At 36.1% G+C, this 22,781-nt stretch overlaps 1 protein-coding gene across 1 annotated transcript in view; it reads right to left on the bottom strand.

The window, feature by feature from the left end:
* Nucleotides 1-22,781, bottom strand: part of ZFC3H1 (zinc finger C3H1-type containing) — a 58,788-nt gene that overhangs the window by 34,047 nt on the left and 1,960 nt on the right. The window contains exons 2-6 of the mRNA XM_053586668.1: nt 18,326-18,742; nt 10,346-10,410; nt 5,540-5,738; nt 4,251-4,474; nt 2,906-3,029 (exon numbers count right to left, since the gene is read on the bottom strand). Coding sequence (XP_053442643.1) covers nt 2,906-3,029; nt 4,251-4,474; nt 5,540-5,738; nt 10,346-10,410; nt 18,326-18,742 — 1,029 coding nt within the window. The remainder of the gene's footprint in view (nt 1-2,905; nt 3,030-4,250; nt 4,475-5,539; nt 5,739-10,345; nt 10,411-18,325; nt 18,743-22,781) is intronic.

The raw sequence follows: 22,781 nt of genomic DNA, 5'->3' as shown, positions 1-22,781 counted from the left end.
CCCTCAAAATTACCTTGTTGCACATTTCACCTAATGATGACAGCAGGGAACATAGCAGGAAAGGCTAAACATATATATATATATATATTTTTTTTTAACATACTTTTTAAGAAATAATGAAACAGAAAATTCCCCTGAATCCTGACAAAATGCCCTAGCCTAAAGAAACCAGTGATGTGGCAACTTCATTCTTCCTTTCATGTGGAGCAAAGAAAATTGAGGACACGGACTATATAAGCTGTGTAGAAACCAAATTCAACTAGGAATGAATGAGAAGACCTATTTACTATATTTAATCAATAATATTTTTACATGTTAAATTCTGAAATAATTACAATCAATTCATCTCAATTAAATTACTAACATTTTTCTGCCCTGGCAGCAGATAAAAATAATTATGCATTTTGCTGTTAAGATTTCTTAGGCTCACTGAAATGTGGCAGATTCAAAGACTACTCTTACTATCAACTAACTGTAAAACCTTTGGGAAAATCTAGTTTTTCTTTTTTATACTATTTGTCTCACAAGTTAATACAGATATTACTCATGTCTTACATGGAGTTGATTTGAGGCCCAAATAAGACCATCTACATACACATTGATCTTTAGAACACTTTACTTGTTAAAAATATCAAATACAGGCTCGGCGCCTGTAGCTCAAGCTGCTAAGACACCAGCCACATATGCCAGAGCTGGCGGGTTCAAATCCAGCCCGGGCCTGCCAAACAACAATGACAATACAACCAAAAAATAACAGGGGGCTAGTAGTTGGGCGCCTGTAGTCCCAACTACTTGGGAGGCTGAGGAAAGAGAATCGCTTAAGCCCAGGAGTTTGATGTTGCTGTGAGCTGTGACGCCATAGCACTCTACCCATGGCGACAGCTTGAGGCTCTGTCTCAAAAAAAAAAAATTAACTACATTATAAATATATGTAGTTAACATGGCAAAAAGTTATAATTTGACAAAGCTGAGTTGCAGAGTATGTTCTCTGGATAATAATTCTTTATAAAATTGTTGAAAAAACATAGATCAGGCCAGGAGTGGTGGCCCATGCGTGTAATTCTAGCACTCTGGGAAGCCAAGGGATGTGGATCACTTGAATTCAGGAGTTCACAGACCAGCCTCAACAAAGGCGAGACCTGTCTCTACAAAAATAGAAAAACAAGTCAGCTATTATAGCAGGCTCCTGTCTACTCTGCAGGCTAGGACAAGAGCATTGCTTAAGCCCAAGAGTTTGAGGTTGATGTGAGATATGATGCCACAGCACTCTAACCAGAAAGACAGAGTCAGACTCTATTTAAAAAAAAAAAAAAAGGAAAGAAAAAGCATAGATCATAAAGTTATGTTACAGAAATACAGAATATAAATATTGTCAATACTAGGGAATTACAATGTATCACCCAAGAATCTGAAAATAAGAAAATTAAAGATTGATCAAAAAGTTAATTTATGAAATTGAAACAAAATAATAATGTAAGATTATCAAGCATTAGCTTAAAACAACCTGAAAATGAGCTCTTTTGGTCAACATAAGCCAAATAATATGTCTTTAGACCCAAAAAAGTGTAATAGGATTCTAGTTTTGATTGGTCTCACATGAGCACCAGGAGAAAGACACTGTCCCGTGGTCTGTTAAGCACTGCAGCTCCTCAAATGCCAACTTCGTTGTCCCCGGCCTCAATCTTATGCTTTCAAATTAGTGTGAGACTAGGTGTCTCATAGCCAATCACCCCTGAACATTAACAAAAGCAAGTCTCTGGCCCTCACAGTCTAGCAGGGGTCCTCAAACTTTTTAAAAAGGGGGCCAGTTCACTGTCCCTCAGACCATTGGAGGGCTGGACTATAGTTTAAAAAAAAAAAAAACTATGAACAAATTCCTATGCACACTGCACATATCTTATTTTGAAGTAAAAAAACAAAAGGGGAACAAATACAATCATACCACCTCATGTGGCCCGCGGGCCACAGTTTGAAGACCCCTGGCTAGCCTATGCAATCTAACAGACATACAGCTCTGATTAGTCCTAAGTAGCAATTTCCTGAGATACCACTAGTATCACTTTCCATCTCCAAATTCCTACAAAGTATAATTACTGGAAGGAGACAGGAAGCCGGATAGCAAAATGATCTTCCGTTGACTAAAGCAAAAAACATCCCGGATACCAACGATTTGTTGTGGTTTTTTTAAAAGAGGAGCATTTACCTCTTTCATGTTTACGTGGATGGAGCTGGAACATACTCTTCTTAGTAAAGTTATCTCAAGAATGGAAGAAAAAGTATCCAATGTACTCAGCCCTACTATGAAACTAATTTATGGCTTTCACATGAAAGCTATAATCCAGTTACAACCTAAGAATAGGGGGAAGGGGGAAAGGGAGGGAGGCAGAGGGAGGGGGATTGGTGGGATTACACCTACGGTGCATCTTACAAGGGCATATGTGAAACTTAGTAAATGTAGAATGTAAATGTCTTAACACAATAACTAAGAAAAAGCCAGGAAGGCTATGTTAACCAGTATGATGAAAATGTGTCAAACGGTCTATGAAACTAGTGAATGGTGCCCCATGACCACATTAATGTACACAGCTATGATTTAATAAATAAATAAATAAATAAAAAATAAAAATAAAAAAAATAAGAAGAGCATTCTCATCTTTCACACAGTATTTACTTTTAAGATCAAACAGACCTTAAACAAAGCTTCTTTTACTTACACTCTATCTAGAAACACTTGGAAATAAAGGTTAACATAACTTATTTGAGGTTTGCTCTCTTTAAGTATTTGGTTATACAGTCCATCAACAAATCTCACTTTCATTGCACATGTCTTTCAAAGTTTTGGGTAGTTTTATGATCATTCTCTAACAATCATAAATATACAAATGTTTCCAGTTACAGCTCATACCTGGAGAATTGGTTTCACTATCTGTATCCATAGCAACTTCTTCATAGTTATCATATTGATAAATGCTTCCTCCACTATCAGTAGGTTGCTTATCTAAGGATCGTCTCAGGTCAGGATCTGAAGACTAAGTATAGAAACACATTTTTTAGTTTCAAAGCATTTTCTGTCTTAAGCTATTCTTAAGCTACAAATCAATAATGAATTAATAGTTATCTTCTGGGAAACAATACCAAAAATCATGATGATTCAGTTAGATCTGATTTGGGAAATTCAATTTACATGCCAAGTACTATGTACACTGTGGTTGACATTTTATAACTGCATCACCAAACAGAAAATGGAAATCTAGATGAAATGATGAAATCCCCTACAGTTAGCTAAGTCACTAAACAGTTAGCTATTCCTCTATTAAATAAGATGACACTAAGCTCTCTAACACCTGTCTTCCATATGAATAAGAAACTAGAGGAATAAATGTAAGTTTTATGGCATCAAGAATATTCCCCAAAAATTCAATAACATTTTTATTAGGAATAAGTTAATGATACCTGAAAACTATAATGTGTTTGTCTATTGTGTTTTCTTTTCTACTCAAAGGGACAGCTGGTAACAAAATAACGAGCAAAGCCTATCCGCATGGAGTTAAAAATCATGTGCAAAGAATACGATGGGAAAATGTTCTATCAAAGTGCTTGTTTAAAGTTCAAAACATGAATATTTATGATACTTACAATATTCCTTGCTTAGGCAAACCTACTTCCTGACTCCCTTCAATTAAAGAACTTCCTCTTTAATATCCCTCTATTCTTCATATGTACATCCACAAGTATATTTTAAAGGACATTATCCATGACTTATACACAGCAAATGTTCAACAAATGTGTGATGATTAACTACAAAATAGCCACATGCATTAAGGTTATTACTATAAGCAGATTTAGTACTCTTTACAGCAGTCCACACCAATTAATCATGACATACTTACCGTTTTACATTACTAAATAAAAGACTAATGAAATTCTACCCCTAAAGAAACAGAGCAAGTCTTCACCATAATTTAGTAATCCTACTTTAATCTACATAGAAAATGGTAAAAAAGGCTAGAAGCAGTCTTTGTTAAATATAATTTCAGCCTTCCTTTCATTTAACACTAACACTTTTCTAACACTTTTAACTATGAAAGACTCATTCCCAATTATAACCTATTCTTCTTTCTCCCCAAGAGTTATTTATATAAACTGTCAAATGCAAGATGCACAGTTTTTATTTGACAGAATCTATAAAATAAAGACTCCCAAGGGTACTTAACTTTGAATAATATTTTGACTATTTTTGCATTTCTTACTTTGCTTCTCGATCTCCTCTTTCCACCAACCAATTTCATGAATCGATTGTACTGCTCTTCCTGATTTGAGAGATCTCGAATTTTTCTGATCTCTTCTTCTCTTTTCCGTCTCTCTTCCTCCTCAGCTTGTTTCCGCTGATCCTCTTCTTTCTGTCTTTCCTGTTCTTTTTGTTGTTGCAGTTTCTTCCATGCCTTTGTTTGCTGCTTCCTCAATGCTTGTTTAGCTTTAGATGAAAATACATAAACATCAGTTATCTGTTAAGAGTTAGAATTTGGGGCTTGGTGCCCATAGCTCAGTGGTTAGGGTGCAGGCCACGTGCACTGGGGATGGGGGGTTCAAACCCAGCCCAGGCCTGCTAGACAACAATGACAACAACAACAACAACAAAACAGTTGGGGGTTGTGGCAGGTGCCTGTAGTCCCAGCTACTTAGGAGGCTGAGGCAACAGAATCGCTTAAGCCCAAGAATATGAGGTTGCTGTGAGCTGTGATACCACAGCACCCTACTGAGGGTGACATAGTGAGACTCTGTCTCAAAAAAAAAAAAAAAGTTAGAATTTTGTAGGAGATAAAAGAGTTTTAAAATTATTTTCATTTGGGCCAGGTACAGTGGTTCACACCTGTAATCCCAGCACTCTGGAAGGCTGAGGCAGGTGTACTGCCTGAGCTCAGAGTCAAGACCAGCCTGAGCAAGAACAAGACCCTGCCTCTAAAAATAGCCGGGCATTGTGACAGGTACCTGTAGTCCCAGCTATTTGTGAGGCTGAGGCAAGAGAATGGCTTGCGCTCAAGAGTTTGAGGTTGCTGTGAGCTATGACACCACAGCACTCTACCTGGGGCAACAAAGTCAGACTCTATTTCAAAAAAAAAAAATTGGGGCGGCACCTGTGGCTCAGTGAGCAGGGCGCCGGCCCCATATACCAAGGGTGGCGGGTTCAAACCCAGCCCCGGCCAAACTGCAACAAAAAAACAGCCAGGCGTTGTGGCGGGCGCCTGTAGTCCCAGCTACTCGGGAGGCTGAGGCAGGAGAATCGCCTAAGCCCAGGAGTTGGAGGTTGCTGTGAGCTGTGTGACGCCACGGCACTCTACCCGAGGGCAATAAAGTGAAACTCTGTCTCTACAAAAAAAAAAATTTATTTTCATCATCATGAGTTGTCTGTCTATATAGCTGCTCCTGAGTTCTGTTTACACCAGGATTAGTTTCCATTAACTTAAAACTTTTTGAATTAAAATCTACAAACTATTCTGAAATACTCATTTGATTTTAAAAATTTAACAGAAATGATTACCTGTAGTGCTAACTTTCTTGGCCGAATGTGTTTTTGTACTGGTTTTAACTTTTTGCTGTACAGATTTGGCTTTAGTCAACTTCTCTTTGCTTTCTTTCATCACCTGCTGTTCTTTTTGTTGCCATTTTTTACTGGCTGACTGGAGAGCCAAAAGACGAAGTTGTAATTCAGATAGCTCCTCTTCATCTTCACCGAGTTTCTTTAAAGCAAAAAGAAACAGTTAAAATTTTTTAATTCTGTAAGTAAGCCTCGAATATTTCACAAAGTCAAATCTTCAAGTTCAGAATTTAAACTCAGTTTTAAGGCAATTATTTAAAAGGCAATTATAGGTAAAATAAGGAAACTAAATTACTTACCAGAGCCCAAGACCCTAATTTATTGCCTATGACACCAACAGAAAATCAATCTGTGAAGGGTGTATTTACATGCACAAATATGCAGGACTGGGGAGGGTACAACTGACAGAAGAGAATGCAAAAAGGGAAAACTAGGAGTTAGAGATGATCATTTAAAAGGCCTCCCTTGGCTCAGTGCCTATAGCTCAGTGGCTAGCTCAGTGGCTAGGGCACCAGCCACATACATACACCAGAGCTTGCAGGTTCGAATTTGGCAGCTTGCAGGCCTGCCAAACAACAATGACAACTACAAGCCCCTCCCACCCACCCACCCCCAAAAATGCCGGGCATTGTGGCGGGCACCTATAGTCCCAGCTACTTCGGAGGCTGAGGCAAGAGAATCGCTTAAGCCCCAGAGTTTGAGGTTGCTGTGAGCTGTGACGCCACAATACTCTACCCAGGGCAACATGGTCAGACTCTATCTCAAAAAATATATATAATAACAATAATAATAAATACTAGTAATAACTCTAAGAGTGTAAAAATCTGAGTAGCAAATATAAGAAGAAATCAAGAGGTGGTGCCTATGGCTCAGTGGGTAGGGCGCCAGCCACATACATCAAGACTGGCGGGTTTAAACCCAGCCTAGGCCAGCTAAAGCAACAATGACAACTGCAGCAGCAACAACAACAACAACGACATAGCCGGGCATTGTGGCGGTCACCTGTAGTCCCAACTACTTGGGAGGCTGAGGCAAGAGAATCCTTTCAGCCCAGGAGTTTGAGATTGCTGTGAGCTGTGACGCCACGGCACTCTAACCAGGGCAACAGCTTAAGACTCCAAAAAAAAAAAGAAGAAGAAATCAAGAACCCAGGAGGGAAGGAATAAGAATTAAAATGGTTCCAAAATCATGTGACTTACTAGCCTCACATGTAACAGAGAGAACAGATACACTAATATCAAGACTCAAATTTGCAAACTTTCTTTTCTTATATATTTTAAATTCTTTAAATTGCTGTTGAAGATAAAAATCTATAGACGTGCTTACATTTGACTGTGTTCTAAAGCTACAGAAGTTTATCTGAATATTTTAAATATTTTGAATACACAAGACTTTCTTCACAGAAGCTAAAATGGGAAGATGTTAAAAGCAGATGTTTGAGAATATTTTCAAATTGAAATAAATTAATTTTTCATTTCATTCATTTTTCTACTTTTTTTGAGATAATTTTTAAAATTAATCCATTCTCTACATTAAAGTAAAATATAACTGAATATGTCAGGTTCTTAAGCAGAGGTTTTCTTGAGTTTGTTTGTTTGAGATAAAAGTACCATTCTGTTGTCCTGGGTAAAGTACCATGACGTCACAGCTTATAGCAACCTCAAACTCTTAGGCTCAAGAGATACTCTTGCCTCAGCTACCCAAGTAGCTGCAACTACAGGCACTCCTCCCCCACCACCACACCCAGCTTATTTTTCTGCTTTTAGTAGAGACAGGGTCTCACTCTTGCTCAGAGTAGTACCTGAACTCCTGAGCTCAAGGGATCCTCTGGCCTCACCTCTTAAAGTGCTAGGATTACAGACGAGAGCCACTGTACCTGGCAAAGCAAAGGTTCTTAATTGGAGTCCATGGATTTTTTTTTTTTTAAAGGCAGAATCTCACTCTGTTGCCCTGGCTAGAGTACAGTAGTGTCACCGTAGCTCAGTGCAACCTCAAACTCCTAGGCTCAAGAAATCCCCCAGCCTTCCTCCCAAGTAGCTGGCACTGTAAGTGCATACCACTATGCCCAGCTAATTTTTCTATTTTTTGTGTTTTGAGCTGGTCTCTTTCTCAGGCTGGTCTCAAACTTCTGAGCTTAAGCAATTCTCCCACCTTGGTCTCCCAGAGTGCTAGGATTACAGAACTGAGTCCATGAATTTTAATGGAGGGGAGGCTCCTAGGGCCTCTCCAACCCTGAAGTTAAGTGCAAGACTATGTTTTTTATTATTATTATTATGTGTGTATAGAAGAGAAAGAAGGAGTTAAGAGAGGCTAAGATTACAAAAGTCCACTCATCCAGTATCTTTTTCTTACAGGTGAAGTGTAATTACACATTTTCTAAAATACAATTAAATTATTTCTATTCTTAAGGATAAAGAAAATAGTAGATTCTAACTAATGGTTTCATCTGAACATAAACTACTATAATAGTTTAATAAAAAGTTTAATCCCTGATTAAACTACCACCAGACACATCAGTGTTTTAGTTTAACCAAACCAGGATGTTGTTACCCTTTCTACTTGTTAGGATATAATATGTAAACTCTAACTCACTTAAACATACCAAATTCTATTGCTTGGTCTCAAACTTGTGAGCTCAGACAATCCACCTGCATTGGCCTCCCAGAGTGCTAGAATTATAGGCGTGAGTGACGGTGCCCAGCCCCTTTTAGCTTTGTACTAAAATTCCAGAGCTGTGCTGTTCAATATGGTGACCATGCAGCTATTTATTTTTATTTTTTTAAAGCTAGGGTGTCATTCTGTTGCCTAGGCTGGAGTACAGTGGCATGATCACAGCTCACACTAACCTCAAATTCCTAGGTTTAAGTGCTCTTCCTGCATCAGCCGCCCTAGCAACTGGGACTACAGGTCCACACCACGTCAATCAATTTTCTTATTTTTTATAGAGAATAGGTCTTACAATGTTCCCCTGACTGGTCTCAAACTCCCGGGCTCAAGCAACCCTCCTAATTTAGCCTTCCAAAGTACTGAGATTACAGTCATAAGCCACCCTGTATAGCCCACATATGGTTCTTTAAATACAAATTAATTTTTTTTTTTTTTGTAGAGACAGAGTCTTACTGTACCACCCTCGGGTAGAGTGCCATGACATCATACAGCTCACAGCAACCTCTAACTCTTGGGCTTACGTGATTCTCTTGCCTCAGCCTCCCAAGCAGCTGGGACTACAGGCGCCCGCCACAACACCCGGCTATTTTGTTGTTGCAGTTTAGCCGGGGCTGGGTTTCAACCCGTCACCCTCGGCACTGAATTTTAAAATTTGTTCCTTGAGTCACATTAATCACATTTCGAGTCCTTAATGGCCACAAGTGGCTAACAGCTACCAAATTAGAGAGTGCTATTAACGAATACTTCCATTATTGTGGGAACGATGGAAATTTAGTTTAGCTAAAATAAAGGTATCATTACTGTTCCATTGAGACTTAAAAGTCTGATTACTTTTTGCAGTTACGCCTTTGGGATGAGAAAGAAACCCCTGATTCTATTACACAACTATAAGCGACCTGAAGTAGCTTCTTAAACAGCAAGAGCACTGGAGTAGAAGTCAGAGAATCTCATTCAACTACTTCTTGTGGCTCCTAATTCCTAATAATAATAACTTGGCAAGTAACTTAATTTACCAAAATGAATTTTACCTAATCTAGAAAACATACATAATGTCAACTTACTTCACAGGGTAACTGTGAGGATATTAGAAATTATGTGTTGGGTGGCAACCGTAGCTCAGTGGGTAGGGTGTCAGACACATACACCAAAGGTGGCAGGTTTGAACCCAGCCTGGGTCAGCTAAAACAACAATGACAACCGCAAAAAAAAACAAAAACAAACAAACAAACAAACAAAAACAATAGCTGGGCATTTGGCTTGCGCCTGTAGTCCCAGCTACATTGGGAGGCTGAGGCAAGAGAATCCCTTGAGCCCAACAGTTTGATGTTGCTGTGAGCTGTGACGCCATGGCATCAGACCCAGGGCAACAGCTTGAGACTGTCTCAAAAAAAAAAAAAGAAAGAAAGAAAAGAAATGATGTGTTACATTATCACTCCTAAATCACGCCTTTTCCTAAAGCTCCCTGGTGCTAAGAATCATTTCAATTTACATATAAATACAAACTGAAATCTCAGTAGAAGAAACTATAAGTATTTCAGATCTCTAATTCAACAAAGAAATAGCTTGGATTATCACATGCCTATTATATGTCAAATACAATTCTTGTTACTTCTATACATTATTCTACTCAAGCCTCACAACAACCCAGAAAACAGACGACATTTAACTAATTTTGCAGAAAAGAAAATAAAGGCAAGCAAAGGCTAAATAATTTATACAAGGTCACTTCAACTAATAAGAGGAGAAACTAGAATTTGATACCAGGACAGGGTCTACCTAACTGCAAAGCTTTCCTACAAAGGATAATGCACAAAAATAGAATATCCCTGAATCAAAAAAGTTTCAAAATACAAACAGTAAGATCATCTATGAGTATGTATGACACTTCAATTAAATATAACTTGCAGAATCCAGAGGAAACAGACTCCAAGATGTCTCTCTAGAATTTATGTTTAAGGCCATTGTACCAATGATGAAACAAACAGGTGAAAAGCAAAACAGAATTTTCCTTTTGAAAGAACAGACTAAAGCAATGCAAGAATGGGTCTTACAGAGACATCCAATTCCACAAAATAGTCTTACCTTTTCAGATAGAATATCTGAGGTACTAATTCTTCTGGTTAAATTTTGTTCTTTATCTTCTAATCCTTTAAAATAAAATAGCATCTTTTGAATATGCTAAAGACAGTCACAATATATGTTAAATAAAATGACACTATATAATATTTAGTAGTATTTTAAAGGGTATCTTTAAAGGGTTTCATTTTTTACATCTCTCAACCAAAGTGAAAAATACCCTTAAAGAGAATAAAAATCTCAACAAACATCTCCTATCAGGCTCGACTCTGAAACTTACGAGGCAAAATAATGCAAAATGCTAAATAAATTAAAACTATACTTTGATAAAATGACTTGTGAACTAAAAATAATTTCAAATAAAAATAAAATTTATAAAGTAGATATATAAGCAAAGCTTCTTTATCAAGTAGATTACACACTGACAGAATATGATAATGATTAAATTAATTCAGTCCTCTAACGTTAGAGTGAATTCACTATTTAGAGGCTATGTTGAACTTGTGCATCAAAGAACTGGTATTCTATTTATCTAGAAATGCATCAGCAAAGGCAGTTTAAGTATCAACAAAATTAAGTTCATCCATGTTTTCTAGAAATCTAGCCGTAGGCCCAGATTTCTGATGAAGCAGTATACAAACTTGTACACTAATCTACAACATGCTTACAAATCACAGAATAAGGAATAGCACATTTTCAACAGTATTAAGATGTGTTTGTAATTAAAACAGATGAAGTCAAAAACTTACCAACCTTTCAAGATGACACAAATAAGTTGGGAAGTTAGGATTTAAACTAGATCTAACCTCCAAGCCTATGTTTTTTTCTGAATCCCACACCCTCCTGTGTTCCAAACATTCTCAACAACTGATTGCTCAAGTCAATCTACTGGTGAAAGAATATGTAACTTATTCAGTAAGGACAGAAATGACTCATCAAGTACCTCAGTCAAAGTAAACAGAAGGCAATGACCAAATTTCACAATAGACAGTTCTGCTACGTGGGTTATTCTGTAAATGTGAATTTGTTGCAACATGACTGGTATGTTAGAAAATAATGTGAATACCAAATTTTATATCTACTTATATGTGATTTGTCTCAGAGAAACACTAAGATTGCAGAAAATGATCTAAGCCTTGTAGGAATACACAAACCACACATACTTCAAATACCTCCCACTGTTGATGGTGTATGTTATGTGTTACACCCATTCTCATCTGGTGTTACAACTTACTGATTTCAGATAACACTCCTTATCTGTCCTCGATGCTTCACTTCATAACAACTCAAAAACTGCACAGCACACTTTTAAGATGTTTTTAGCATCAACTGACATTCGTTGTAGTATTTCAAGCATTTTTAAACTTTACATTTAACATGTAAAGCTACGTGATTTTTCTTCGATTCCAATCTTTTTCTCCAGGGCCACTGACAAAAGTTTGAGTGTTGTTCCTCGAACCCTATTTTCTCGATAAACTCTGGTTTTTATTGAACGATAATGCAGTGTGCTGATATTTAGGAACGCATTTTACCTTACTTCAAAAAAACGAGAATAGTAATGAGTACTAGATAAAGATAAACAAGAAAAAAATGAAGACAGCCTTCCAATAATGAATAAAGAAAGGAATACATTTTTTCCTATGTGAGAAACTTAAGTTTCATTAGGTCATGAGAAATCTATTAGTTGATTAGGATCTCATTTGTCTATTAAAAATGTCAGCACTCCCCTTTAATACTTGCCCAGAGGCAAGTATTCATTAACCTAGCAGGTACCTTATGAGTACAATGCTACCTTAAAAACAAGAACAAACCGGGGCAGCACCTGTGGCTCAAGGAGTGGGGTGCCGGCCCCATATACTGGAGGTGGTGGGTTCAAACCCAACCCTGGCCAAAAAAACTGCAAAAAAAAAAAAAAAAAACAAGAACAAACCATAAATTTCAGACAACAAACTTTACACAAAGATTATAAATGCAGGTTGTTTAAACTAACTAAATGGGTGGATGCTGTCCTACCGCTTTAACAACAGAATTATCTCAACTTTCGCTTAAAACCTACTCCAAAATGAAAACTGGTCTTATATAGTCATACAGTATTTAAAATACAAGGTGCCCCTAAAGTCACCATATGTAGGAAAAATGAGAAATTGTAGTTAAATATACCTTTATTTGCAAAATATTCATTACAAAATTTTACAAAATATTCTCTGTATGTTGGCTAGGTCTTTGTAAACAGTGAATATTTTGTAAATAAAAGTATGCTTAGCTACAATTTCCCATTTTCCCTATGTATGGCAACTTTTGGGGCACTCTGTATTATTAACTGAAACTCTAATGTGAGCTGGAGATAAAAATCATCAGCACGCAGATATTAGTAAAAAACTATAATAATGAAAGATTAAGGAGTTACACAAGAAAATTATAGAAAAGAAAAAAATCAGAATGTTATAAGAAAATTCGTATGTACAGTACTACAGAAACTCTAAAATTTCAAGGTAACAAAAACATCACTGAACATAATAGAGATGTCTACCCTCTATAGAAAACTCTCAATATTGCTGCCAAAGTGATCCATTAAAAATATAAAACAGATTATGTCAGTCATTTGCTCAAGACCTTGTAAGAGTTCCCCCATTTCACTCAGAATAAAAAAACCCAGAGTTCTTACAAGGCTCTATGAAATCTGCTCCCACCTAATCTCTTCTCTCCCACTATTCATCCTCTTCACTCTTGCCTTTAGTATCATAGGCCTCCTTGTTATTCCCTAAATATGCCAGGCATCCTTCTAAGGGTGATGCTCAAACTTAGCATGTGAGAAAATCAGCATGTGTTAAAAATTAAAGAAGGGCTGACTGTATACAGATTGCTGGATCCCATTTCCAGAGCTCACAGTTCAGTGAGATCTAAGGCCTGAGAATTTGCATTTAAGTTCCCAAGTAATACAGCCCCCAATAACTCAGAAAATCACTTCTCTATCCATTCTCTTTACCTAGAAACATCTTCTTCCAGATGTCCATTTGGCTATTCTCTCACCATCTTCAAAGTCTTTGTTTAAAGTTCATCTTCAAATCAAAGCCTATGCTGACCACCCTATTAGTGCTGCAACCTGTACCCCCATTCACTTCCTACTTAACCTGCAATACTTTTTCATAACAGTTAATTTACTCATCATGTTAAGTGTCTCATCTTCTAAAATGTAAGTCATGCACAAAGACATAAATGATTACATATTATGATTATACAATGTTATTGTATATTTTGTTCATTGATTTATTTCCAAGAGCCTGGAAGAAAATGCTCAACTAATTTCTGAATGAATGACAGAACGAAATGAAAAACATCAACTGAATTTTACTATTAGGTCATTTAAAAAAAAAACCTAGCCATGAGTAGTTACAGTATTGCAATGGGGACAGAAAAGCAGACTGTGCTGGGTTACTGTGGGATTGGGAAATAAAGTGAGAGTTAATACAGACTAGCCAGTCCAGAAGGCATAGTGAAAAGATGAGAAATACTTAACTGTATAAATTTAAAGAACAGAGGATGATGAGGAGATGGATAGAAAATTCAACTATGTTTATGGGAACCCTCTAAAGAAAAAGTGGTTAAAGATAAAGCAGAATACCAAGTAGAACAAGGTCCAAGAGAAGGTGGAAGAGGTTAAGAGCCAGGAATATAGGTTGAAACAAAGTGGCCATGAAGAAGACAGGCGTCACTGCCATGGAGAGGAAGAATGGAAGTGAAAATCAGTATAGATAACAAGTTTACGATCAGGAGCTGAAAAACTGGAATTAAGCGAGGTCACCACTAAAAGGCAAGCTTATAAGCTGACAAAGGATGGGTGAATAAAAGGCCTGAAAAAAAACAATGAAGATGTAGAATAGTTGTTGAGAGATATGGAAAAAAGCTAACCAGTAACAAGTTAAAAATCTGACTGTCTTGCTGAGGATTCGGGGAAACACACATGTAGTTCCGATCCCTTTTCCACATGGACACCAATGACTTTTCTAAAACACACATCTGATCATACCACTGTCCTGTCAGCCCATCCAATGTTTAAAGAACAAAATTCAAATTCTTTAGCTACATATTCAAGGCCTTTCCCAATCTAACTTTAACCTGTCCTTTTATAAACTTACGTCAAACCACTCCCCAAAACATACCATTTATCCCACCTTGCACCTGCATTTGACCAATCTCAATACCCCTAAAAAGCACTTTGTGCTTTTGTTCATTTGGTTCCTTCTCATTTCCCTAATGCAAAAGCTCATTTTTTAAGATATACATTAAACATTTCTATCTCTATGAAAACTTTCTAAATTCAGGGGGGATATTTGATCTTCTCTCTGTGTTACTGCAGACTTTCACACATAACTCTTATTTTAGTCTCTGATAGTTATTTGTAACTTTTCTATTCCCCGGATTATATGTTAAGTAACTGCCTATATAAGAATGAAGATGCTAAACTGTAAAAGGGAAAAGTAGCTAAAACCAGATTCAAGAGACACAAAAAATTCCAAGCTGGATAAATAAAAACATCATAATATAATCATAGTTAAACTATGGAATATCAAAACCAGAAATAGGACCTTTAAAACAACCACAGAAATAAGACAGATTATCATCAAATTAGAAATCATTAAGACTGACAGGTGACTTTTCAAAATAGACAATGAAGCCACAAAATGTCTTCAGTAAGGTAAGAATATAATTAAACAACTTAGAATTGGAAGCCTAGGGAAATCATCTTCAAAGAAAGTAAGCAGAAACAGTTTTCCACCCAGCAGAAATACATTAAAAAATTCTAAGCAATATAATTAAGCATAAGTGACTCCAGACACATAGGAAAAGTGAGCCAAGAAAGTGCAAAATATATAGGCAAAACTAAAAACATTGGTCTTTGTAATTTAAGAAGAGAAAAGGAGCTTAATTAACTTTAAACATCAGTTAAAAATTCATGTAACAATTCCTATAGGTATCAATATGAAACTAGAAACTTAGTATCTGACCTCCCAAATAGCAAAAGAAAAAAATGTATGAAGAAAAATAGTAAGAGGCTAGAAAAAAAAAAAAGGAAATAAATCCATGTATCAACAATCATAAATAAGGGTGAGGGGACTATATGTTCAAGTTAAAAAAGACTGTCACACTACATAACAAATTAAATCCAACTCCATACTATGTACAAGTGACATCTGAGACAAGAGAATACAGAAAGACTGAAAGGATGAAAAATTATATGCAGGGCGGCGCCTGTGGCTCAGTCGGTAAGGCGCCAGCCCCATATACCAAGGGTGGCGGTTTCAAACCCAGCCCCGGCCAAACTGCAACCAAAAAATAGCCAGGCGTTGTGGCGGGCGCCTGTAGTCCCAGCTACTCGGGAGTCTGAGGCAAGAGAATCGCTTAAGCCCAGGAGTTGGAGGTTGCTGTGAGCTGTGTGAGGCCACGGCACTCTACAGAGGGCCATAAAGTGAGACTCTGTCTCTACAAAAAAAAAAAAAAAAAAAAAATTATACGCAAGGCACACACTTATCAAGAGAAAGATGTTGCTGTTAATATAAGACAAAATAGTTTTTTAGGCAAAAACATTTACTAAAAAAAGCTGCTACAAAATGAGTCAATTCCCCAACCTCAAGGTATATAAAGTAAAAAAAAAAAAAAAAACAAACCCACAAACCCACCATTGTAGTGGCAAATTTTAACAAATCTGTCTCAGTAACTGTTGATACATGGATTTATTTCCTTTTGTTGGATCAAGTAGATCAAAAATTAAAAAGTGAGGGCCAGGCAAGTTGGCTCACACCTGTAATCCTAGCATTCTAGGAGGCCGAGGTGCATGGATTTCCTGAGCTCACAAGTTCTGGGCAAGCCTGAGCAAACGTGAGATGCTGTCTCTAAAAAATAGCTGGGTGTTGTAGCAGGCGCCTGTAGTCCCAGCTACTTCGGAGGCTGAGACAAGAGAATCCCTTGAGCCCAAGTGTTTAAGGTTGCTAAGGTTGCTGTGAGCTAAGACGCCCGTGGCATTCAACCCCAAGGCAACTAAGTGAGACTCTGTCTCAAAAAAAAAAAAAAAAAATCAATCACATACTAGACAATAAAGCAAGTCTGCAAATATTTTAAAAGATTGGTAATCATATCAATTTTATTCTCTGACATTAAATGACTTAGTATCATGAACAATAAACACTAGAAAACCTACATGTTTAGAAGTAGTTTGAAATAGCCTTCAAGTCAAAGAAAAATGAAAATTTGAAAACACTTAGAATGAATAAAACAACTTACATATCTCCACAGAGATAGAAATAAAGTAGAAATTTCATGGTCTAAAATCTTAACAGAAGGGCTGAAAACTAAAGAGTCTTAACCCCAATGGACTTATTTCAAGGGAAATTAAGGAAGAGAGAAAAAGGGAAATATAATTTATTAATGCCATAGATATTAAAAGGTAAGAAAATCTTAAGATTTTTTCTTTTTTTTTTTTGCAGTTTTTGGCCGGTGCTGAGTTTGAACCCACCACCTCCATTATACTCAGCCAGTGTGCTCTACTCCTTTGAGCCACAGACGCCGGCCTTTTTTTTGCCAGGGTCAGGTTTGAACCTACCACCTCTGGTATATGGGACAAGCACCCTACTCCTTGAGCCACAGGCGCCACCCTAGTCTTAAGAATTTTTTATATATTTTATAACTTACAGGAAATGGACACTTTATAAGAAATACATAGTTAAAAATAAACTACCTTAACCGAAACAGAAAACACAGTACCTTAAAACCTTCTCAGAAAAAACGCCATGCAGGCCCAGACACTTTACGGCAAGATCTACCAAATATTCACAAATGATTCCAATCTTAAACTACTCCAAGAGAATAAAGAGGAAAACCCTGCTAACCTGACCCTTTATCAGGATCATGACCTTATACTAAACACTGGCAAAGGAGGAGAAAAAAAGTATAGGCAATGAACACAGATGAAACATTCTAAGTAAGACATTAGCAAATCTTTGTAATTGCCACAAGTTGGAAAAATCAAATGTTCCACAACAGGGAAATGAATAAACTATAGTATAGTCATACAACAGAATATTACTCAGGAATAAAAAAGAACAAGCTACCAATATATACAATTACATGGATAAATGTCAAATACACTATACTAAGTGAAAAAAAGTAGAAAAAAAAAGTAGAATCAAAAGGCAATATACCACATTTATGTGCCATGCTGGAAAAAGCAAAACTACAGGGACAGATCAGTCGTTTTTTTTTTACCAGGAAGACTAAGGGTTAAGAGGAGGATTAACTACAAAGACACATTAAAGAAATTGTTTGAGGTTCACAAAACTATTCTGTTAACTGTAATTGCTGGGATGGTTACCCACCTGTCAAGTTTGTCAAAATTTGAAGAACCATAGACTGAAAAGAATAAATTTTTACCATATATAAATTATATCTTAATAAAGAGAAAAAAATTTAAAATACAAATTTATGATTTAAAAATGTCATATCATGAACTATTTAATGCAGGCATACAAGGGTGGTTTAGCACTACAAAAATCAATTAATTCATTATATTAATAAATTAAAGGAAATAGATGTTCATCTCAATGAAAGAAAAAAGTGAATTTCAATACCCATTTATGCTGAAATCTCAAAGCAGGAACGAGGGAAAAACTTTCTTTACTTAATATAAGGGTATTTAAAAAAAAATCAGGTTTAATGATAAATGTCAAAAGCATTCCCTTTAAGTTAGGCAACAAAGATGCCCACTTTTATCACTTGTTTTCAGTATTTGTTGTCCCAGCCAGCACGTCTTGCCAAAAAGAAAGAAAACAAAGATTAGACGGAAACAAAACTTGTCACTATTCAATATTATTGGCATAGCAAAAAGAATTTAGAGATTAGAATCATTTCAGTGAGGTGCACTACCAGAGTAAGTTGTTAGTGCTTTAGAGAAAGAATAAACTTATTACTAATTGTAATATTTCACTCCATTACCTTGACTAGATTCAGTAGTGTCTGATTTCAGGGCAAGCTGTTTTGCTCCATCTTTAACTTTTTTTAACCGGTTCTTATCTCCTGGTAAAGTCAATTTTTGCCTGAGTGGTTTTAATTCAAATGCCTGAAAAGTTTTGACCTGTGTTTTCTCCTCAGGAGCTATTTCTTTACTTGAGTCCTTTGTAATACTGATATTATCAGTGCTTGTCTGGTCCTCAAAGTTCAATGTTTTAGGATCTTCTTGCACATTCTCTTCTTTGTTGTTCAAAGCTAGTTTTTCATCCTTATTGATGCATTCTAATTCCAACTGTATTTGTTTATACTTTAAAAGTAAATCTTCAAAAGTTTCTTCCCCACAGTTTTCACTTTTTGAGGAATAATTCTGTTTTCTTGATGGAGATCTTCCGAAACTTTTGGCTGAACAGCATATTAAGGAAACCGTTTCCAAAAATGTTCCACAGTTAAATTTAACAAAAATATGTTAAGTTACAGATGAATTTTCTCCCTTTTTAATTTTTCAAGAAAGACAAATTGACATTTTTAACTTACTAAATTCCATTTAACATATGTGCTAATGCCCACTTTCATTATGTGCTCATATTTCAATTAAACAAGCATCCACATAGGCCACTTACAAAATCACTAGTGTCAGTAATTATCAATAGTATCCACAGGTAGTCCACTTAATTAGGTTTTAGCATCCTTCCTTCTGTAGGTGCCAAGAAAGCCCATAACCAGCTGGATGTAAGGGTTTGTCACAGATGTGGATAATTTACACTGCAGATAATCAGGAAGAAATGTTTCTTCTCTTTTATTAGTTCTTCCCATGTATCAATTAAAAAAAAAGAGAGATAAAAAGTGAACACTGATGATTATTAGCTGGACTAATTTACGAATGAGACATTTTCTGAAAAATCTAATACATAAGAGTTTAGAGATCATTAAGTATACTACAATCCAACATATGTACAATGAAAATAATTACAGCACTAAGATTAAAAAAAAAATAGCATTCAAAATGTATCTTCTAATTTTCTGCCTAAAGACAAGGACACCTGAACCATTTTTATTTTTTTTCTCTAACAATGAGATAACATAAGATCTCCCTTAGAAATGGCTACAAAATTTCAAACTGTAATTTTTATTCCAAACAAATCATACATGAGAATTGTTAAACCTTATATTCCCAGACTAGAAATTTAGAAAGACAAATACCTGCTGTGGTTTTAATACAATTAATCATTTACAGATCATTTTGAATCGAGAGGATATAACATTATAGTTCCCTAAATGTAGTCCTTTTTTGTTTAACACCACAGGACAAACATCAGCAAAAGATTTTTGAAGTCCCCTGATGACTAACTCCAAGAATGAGAAACACCACCATTTGAGAAACTACACAAACATTAATAAACTTACATTACATTAAAAACTTAACTTTTCTACAGCAAAACTTCCAGTAAATCTTTGGTTCTCTGATCTCTTCAGAGCCAAGTTTCCTGAAAGAAAAGCAGTTTCTCAATATCTTTCTTAATCTTCAACCAAATGGAATCTAGCTTCCATTCCATTAAACCACAAAAACTGCTTTGGCTGAGTTGATCCAATAATGTTTTCAAACCTTGTTTTCCACCTGACCTCTCGGCAGCATTTGACACTATAAACCACATCTATCTTTCCCTCTTGGCTTCCGTAACTCCCACTCTCCCCTTGTTTCCCTACTTATTCTTTTTTTTTTTTTTTTGTCTGTTAAATCTCTGCGACTCCTTTCTCTCAAACTCCTGAAAGAATGGTGCTCTTCAATAAGCTCAATTTAGCTTTATCTTTTCATTTTAAGCATTCCAATGCACTCCCACTCTTTTACCTATTAGAAGAGAGAAGTTTGACCTGGTAAGATATTTGGGTGATAAGATAGTTCTCTATTTCCCTCAAGCCATTCTCCTGCCAGAGTAATCTTTCTACAATACAAATTTGATAAAAATTAGTCCTCTTGTTTATTTATTTATTTTTTTTATTAAATCATAACTGTATACATTGATATGATCATGGGGCATCATACACTCGCTTCATAAACCATTTGGCACATTTTTATCACAGTGGTTAACATAGCCTTTCCGGCTTATCTTAGTTACTGTGCCAAAACCTTTACATTCTACATCTACCAAGTTTCGCAAATACCCCTGTAGTCCTCTTGTTTATATCTCACTAATAAAGTTCAAAATCCTCAGAATCAATACGTAGGTCACTACAAAAGTTTTTTAACAGACCGTGTTATGGTCCTTTATTTCACGTCCAAAAGGCACAGGCAACAGTGTCCTTTGGTATTCACCGGTGCATATTTCAATTTGTTCAGCTTATCCGTGTTACTGGGAACATTTCATTTGTTTCAGGCCACGTAGATTTTATGGTTCTTGATTTCTGTATCTCAAAACTTTTGTAATGACCCACATATAATTCCTTCACGATCTTACTTGTGTGCAAACTTGCCTTTTTCCAGTTCATCACAGTTTATGCCTAGCTTTGAGTTTCTCAGTTCTTTGATTTGACCTCAATTCAAAAATGTCACCTCCTCTGTGGTGAAGAGTTACTTGCTCCCCCTCCTCCCTTCTCATGCATTCTAAACATAAATTCCGTAATCATCTGCATTTACAACTTAACCATTTAAAAGTAAAAATGCAGTAACTAAAAGAAAAAAGTCTAAAAATCCTAGAAACAGTTGTGAAGGGAAAGATTCAATATACTAACAAAAAACAACTAAAGAACAGGAAAAAAGGCTGAGTGTAATGGCTCGCACCTATAATCCCAGCACTATGGGAGGCGGAGGCAGGTGGATGTCTGAGCTCAGAAGTTCCAAAACAGCTTGAGCAAGAGACAGACCCCATCTCTAAAAAATAGCCGGTTGTGGCAGGGGCCTATAGTCCCTGCTACTTGGAAGGCCGAGGCAAGAGGTTCACTTAAGCCCAAAAGCTTGAGGTTGCTGTGAGCTATGACGCCACAAAGTCAGACTATCTCAAAAAACAAACAAACAAAAATCCAGAAAAATGAAGAAAAGCAATTGAATATGACCCTAACTGGTTAATCTCCTTTAAAACTCCTACCCTTGGGCATACAGGATAACTAGGATCAAACCAACTTACCAAATTCTGTTACCAAAGATACAATATCTAACTAAAACCTGATTTAAAAAAGAATAGCTATTCAACTTTTTCAGCTGCAGCTGAAAATGTAATGACTTTTTACTGATGAGAGACGCTGGCCTAATTATGTTAGCCCTCATAAGATATGAATGTTTAAAAAGCACTCATTCAAGAGAGACTTACACCAACAATGTCCAACATTAAGAAAAAATAATGAAAATGACAATTGCAATATAATCTGATTTTTTCTACTTCTTTAAAGCTGCAACCAACACATCTTAATTATACCAGAAAAATAAACAGACTCTGTACTTGGGCTATTTCACTTCTAGATCATAGAAATAAGCCACAGAATAACCTTTATTCTTTATACATTTGTAAAAATTAAAATGTCATTATTATAATCAGTCAGTGGAAATACGACTTAAACTGAGTACAATCTTCATACTAAAGGAATCTAAATAAAGTTTTGCATTATATATTTTGTTTGCTCACATTATACAGAGATGTCTGTTTTCCTTTTCAAATTTTTAAAAAGACCACCTCTAGAATGGATTAGTGATATTGCATGAAGAAAACAATGAGCAGAGGATCAAAACAAGCATCCTTTTCTTAAAGCAGCATCTGTGAAAAGAAAAACAGCAAGATAGCTCATTTCTCACAAGTTACTACAGAAATCAAAGTCACACAGGCAGACTGAATATTTTTCCCTACTTTTTTTGCAACATCATAGCCTGTTTATTAATAAAAATGCATAAGCTTAACAATAAAGTATATGGCAGAGACCCAAATTGGTACTGATTAACTAAGACAAAGGTAAAAAGCAGGAAAACCCACTTCACCTTCCCCTCATGTAACATAACATGACTTAAGAAAAAACTTTGAGCTCCCACAGTACTTTTTATAGAACTCAATTTAAACTTTTTATACTAAACTGTAATTATTTTCACTTGTCTCCCCAACACCAATTACAAATTTCATCATTGTATCCTTAAAACGCACACACATATATACACACATATGTGCTTAAGTAGGCCTACTGGTTTGGGATTCAGAATAAACAAATCCATGGATACAAAAATATCTTGGAATGACATGGTCTTTTAAAAAGTTAAATACCTATATGATTTTCTCTGAAACAATCTTGAAATGCTCCTAAGCTAATTTTTGGTTGCAGAAATAAGTTTTTTCAAGACACTAGCAACAGAAGCTGCTGTTTCTGATCTAAACTACACTCCCTGCCCCCTTCTCATCCTGATGTCTGGGAAAAACCATTCTGGCTCTAAATATTCAATGAAAGTAATTTTGAGTATCTTCCAAAT

This window comes from Nycticebus coucang, chromosome 3 (assembly GCF_027406575.1).
Source record: "Nycticebus coucang isolate mNycCou1 chromosome 3, mNycCou1.pri, whole genome shotgun sequence".
Lineage (NCBI taxonomy): Eukaryota > Metazoa > Chordata > Mammalia > Primates > Lorisidae > Nycticebus > Nycticebus coucang.
Note: the sequence above shows the minus strand (reverse complement) of the source record. Positions and strands in the feature narration are given on the sequence as shown.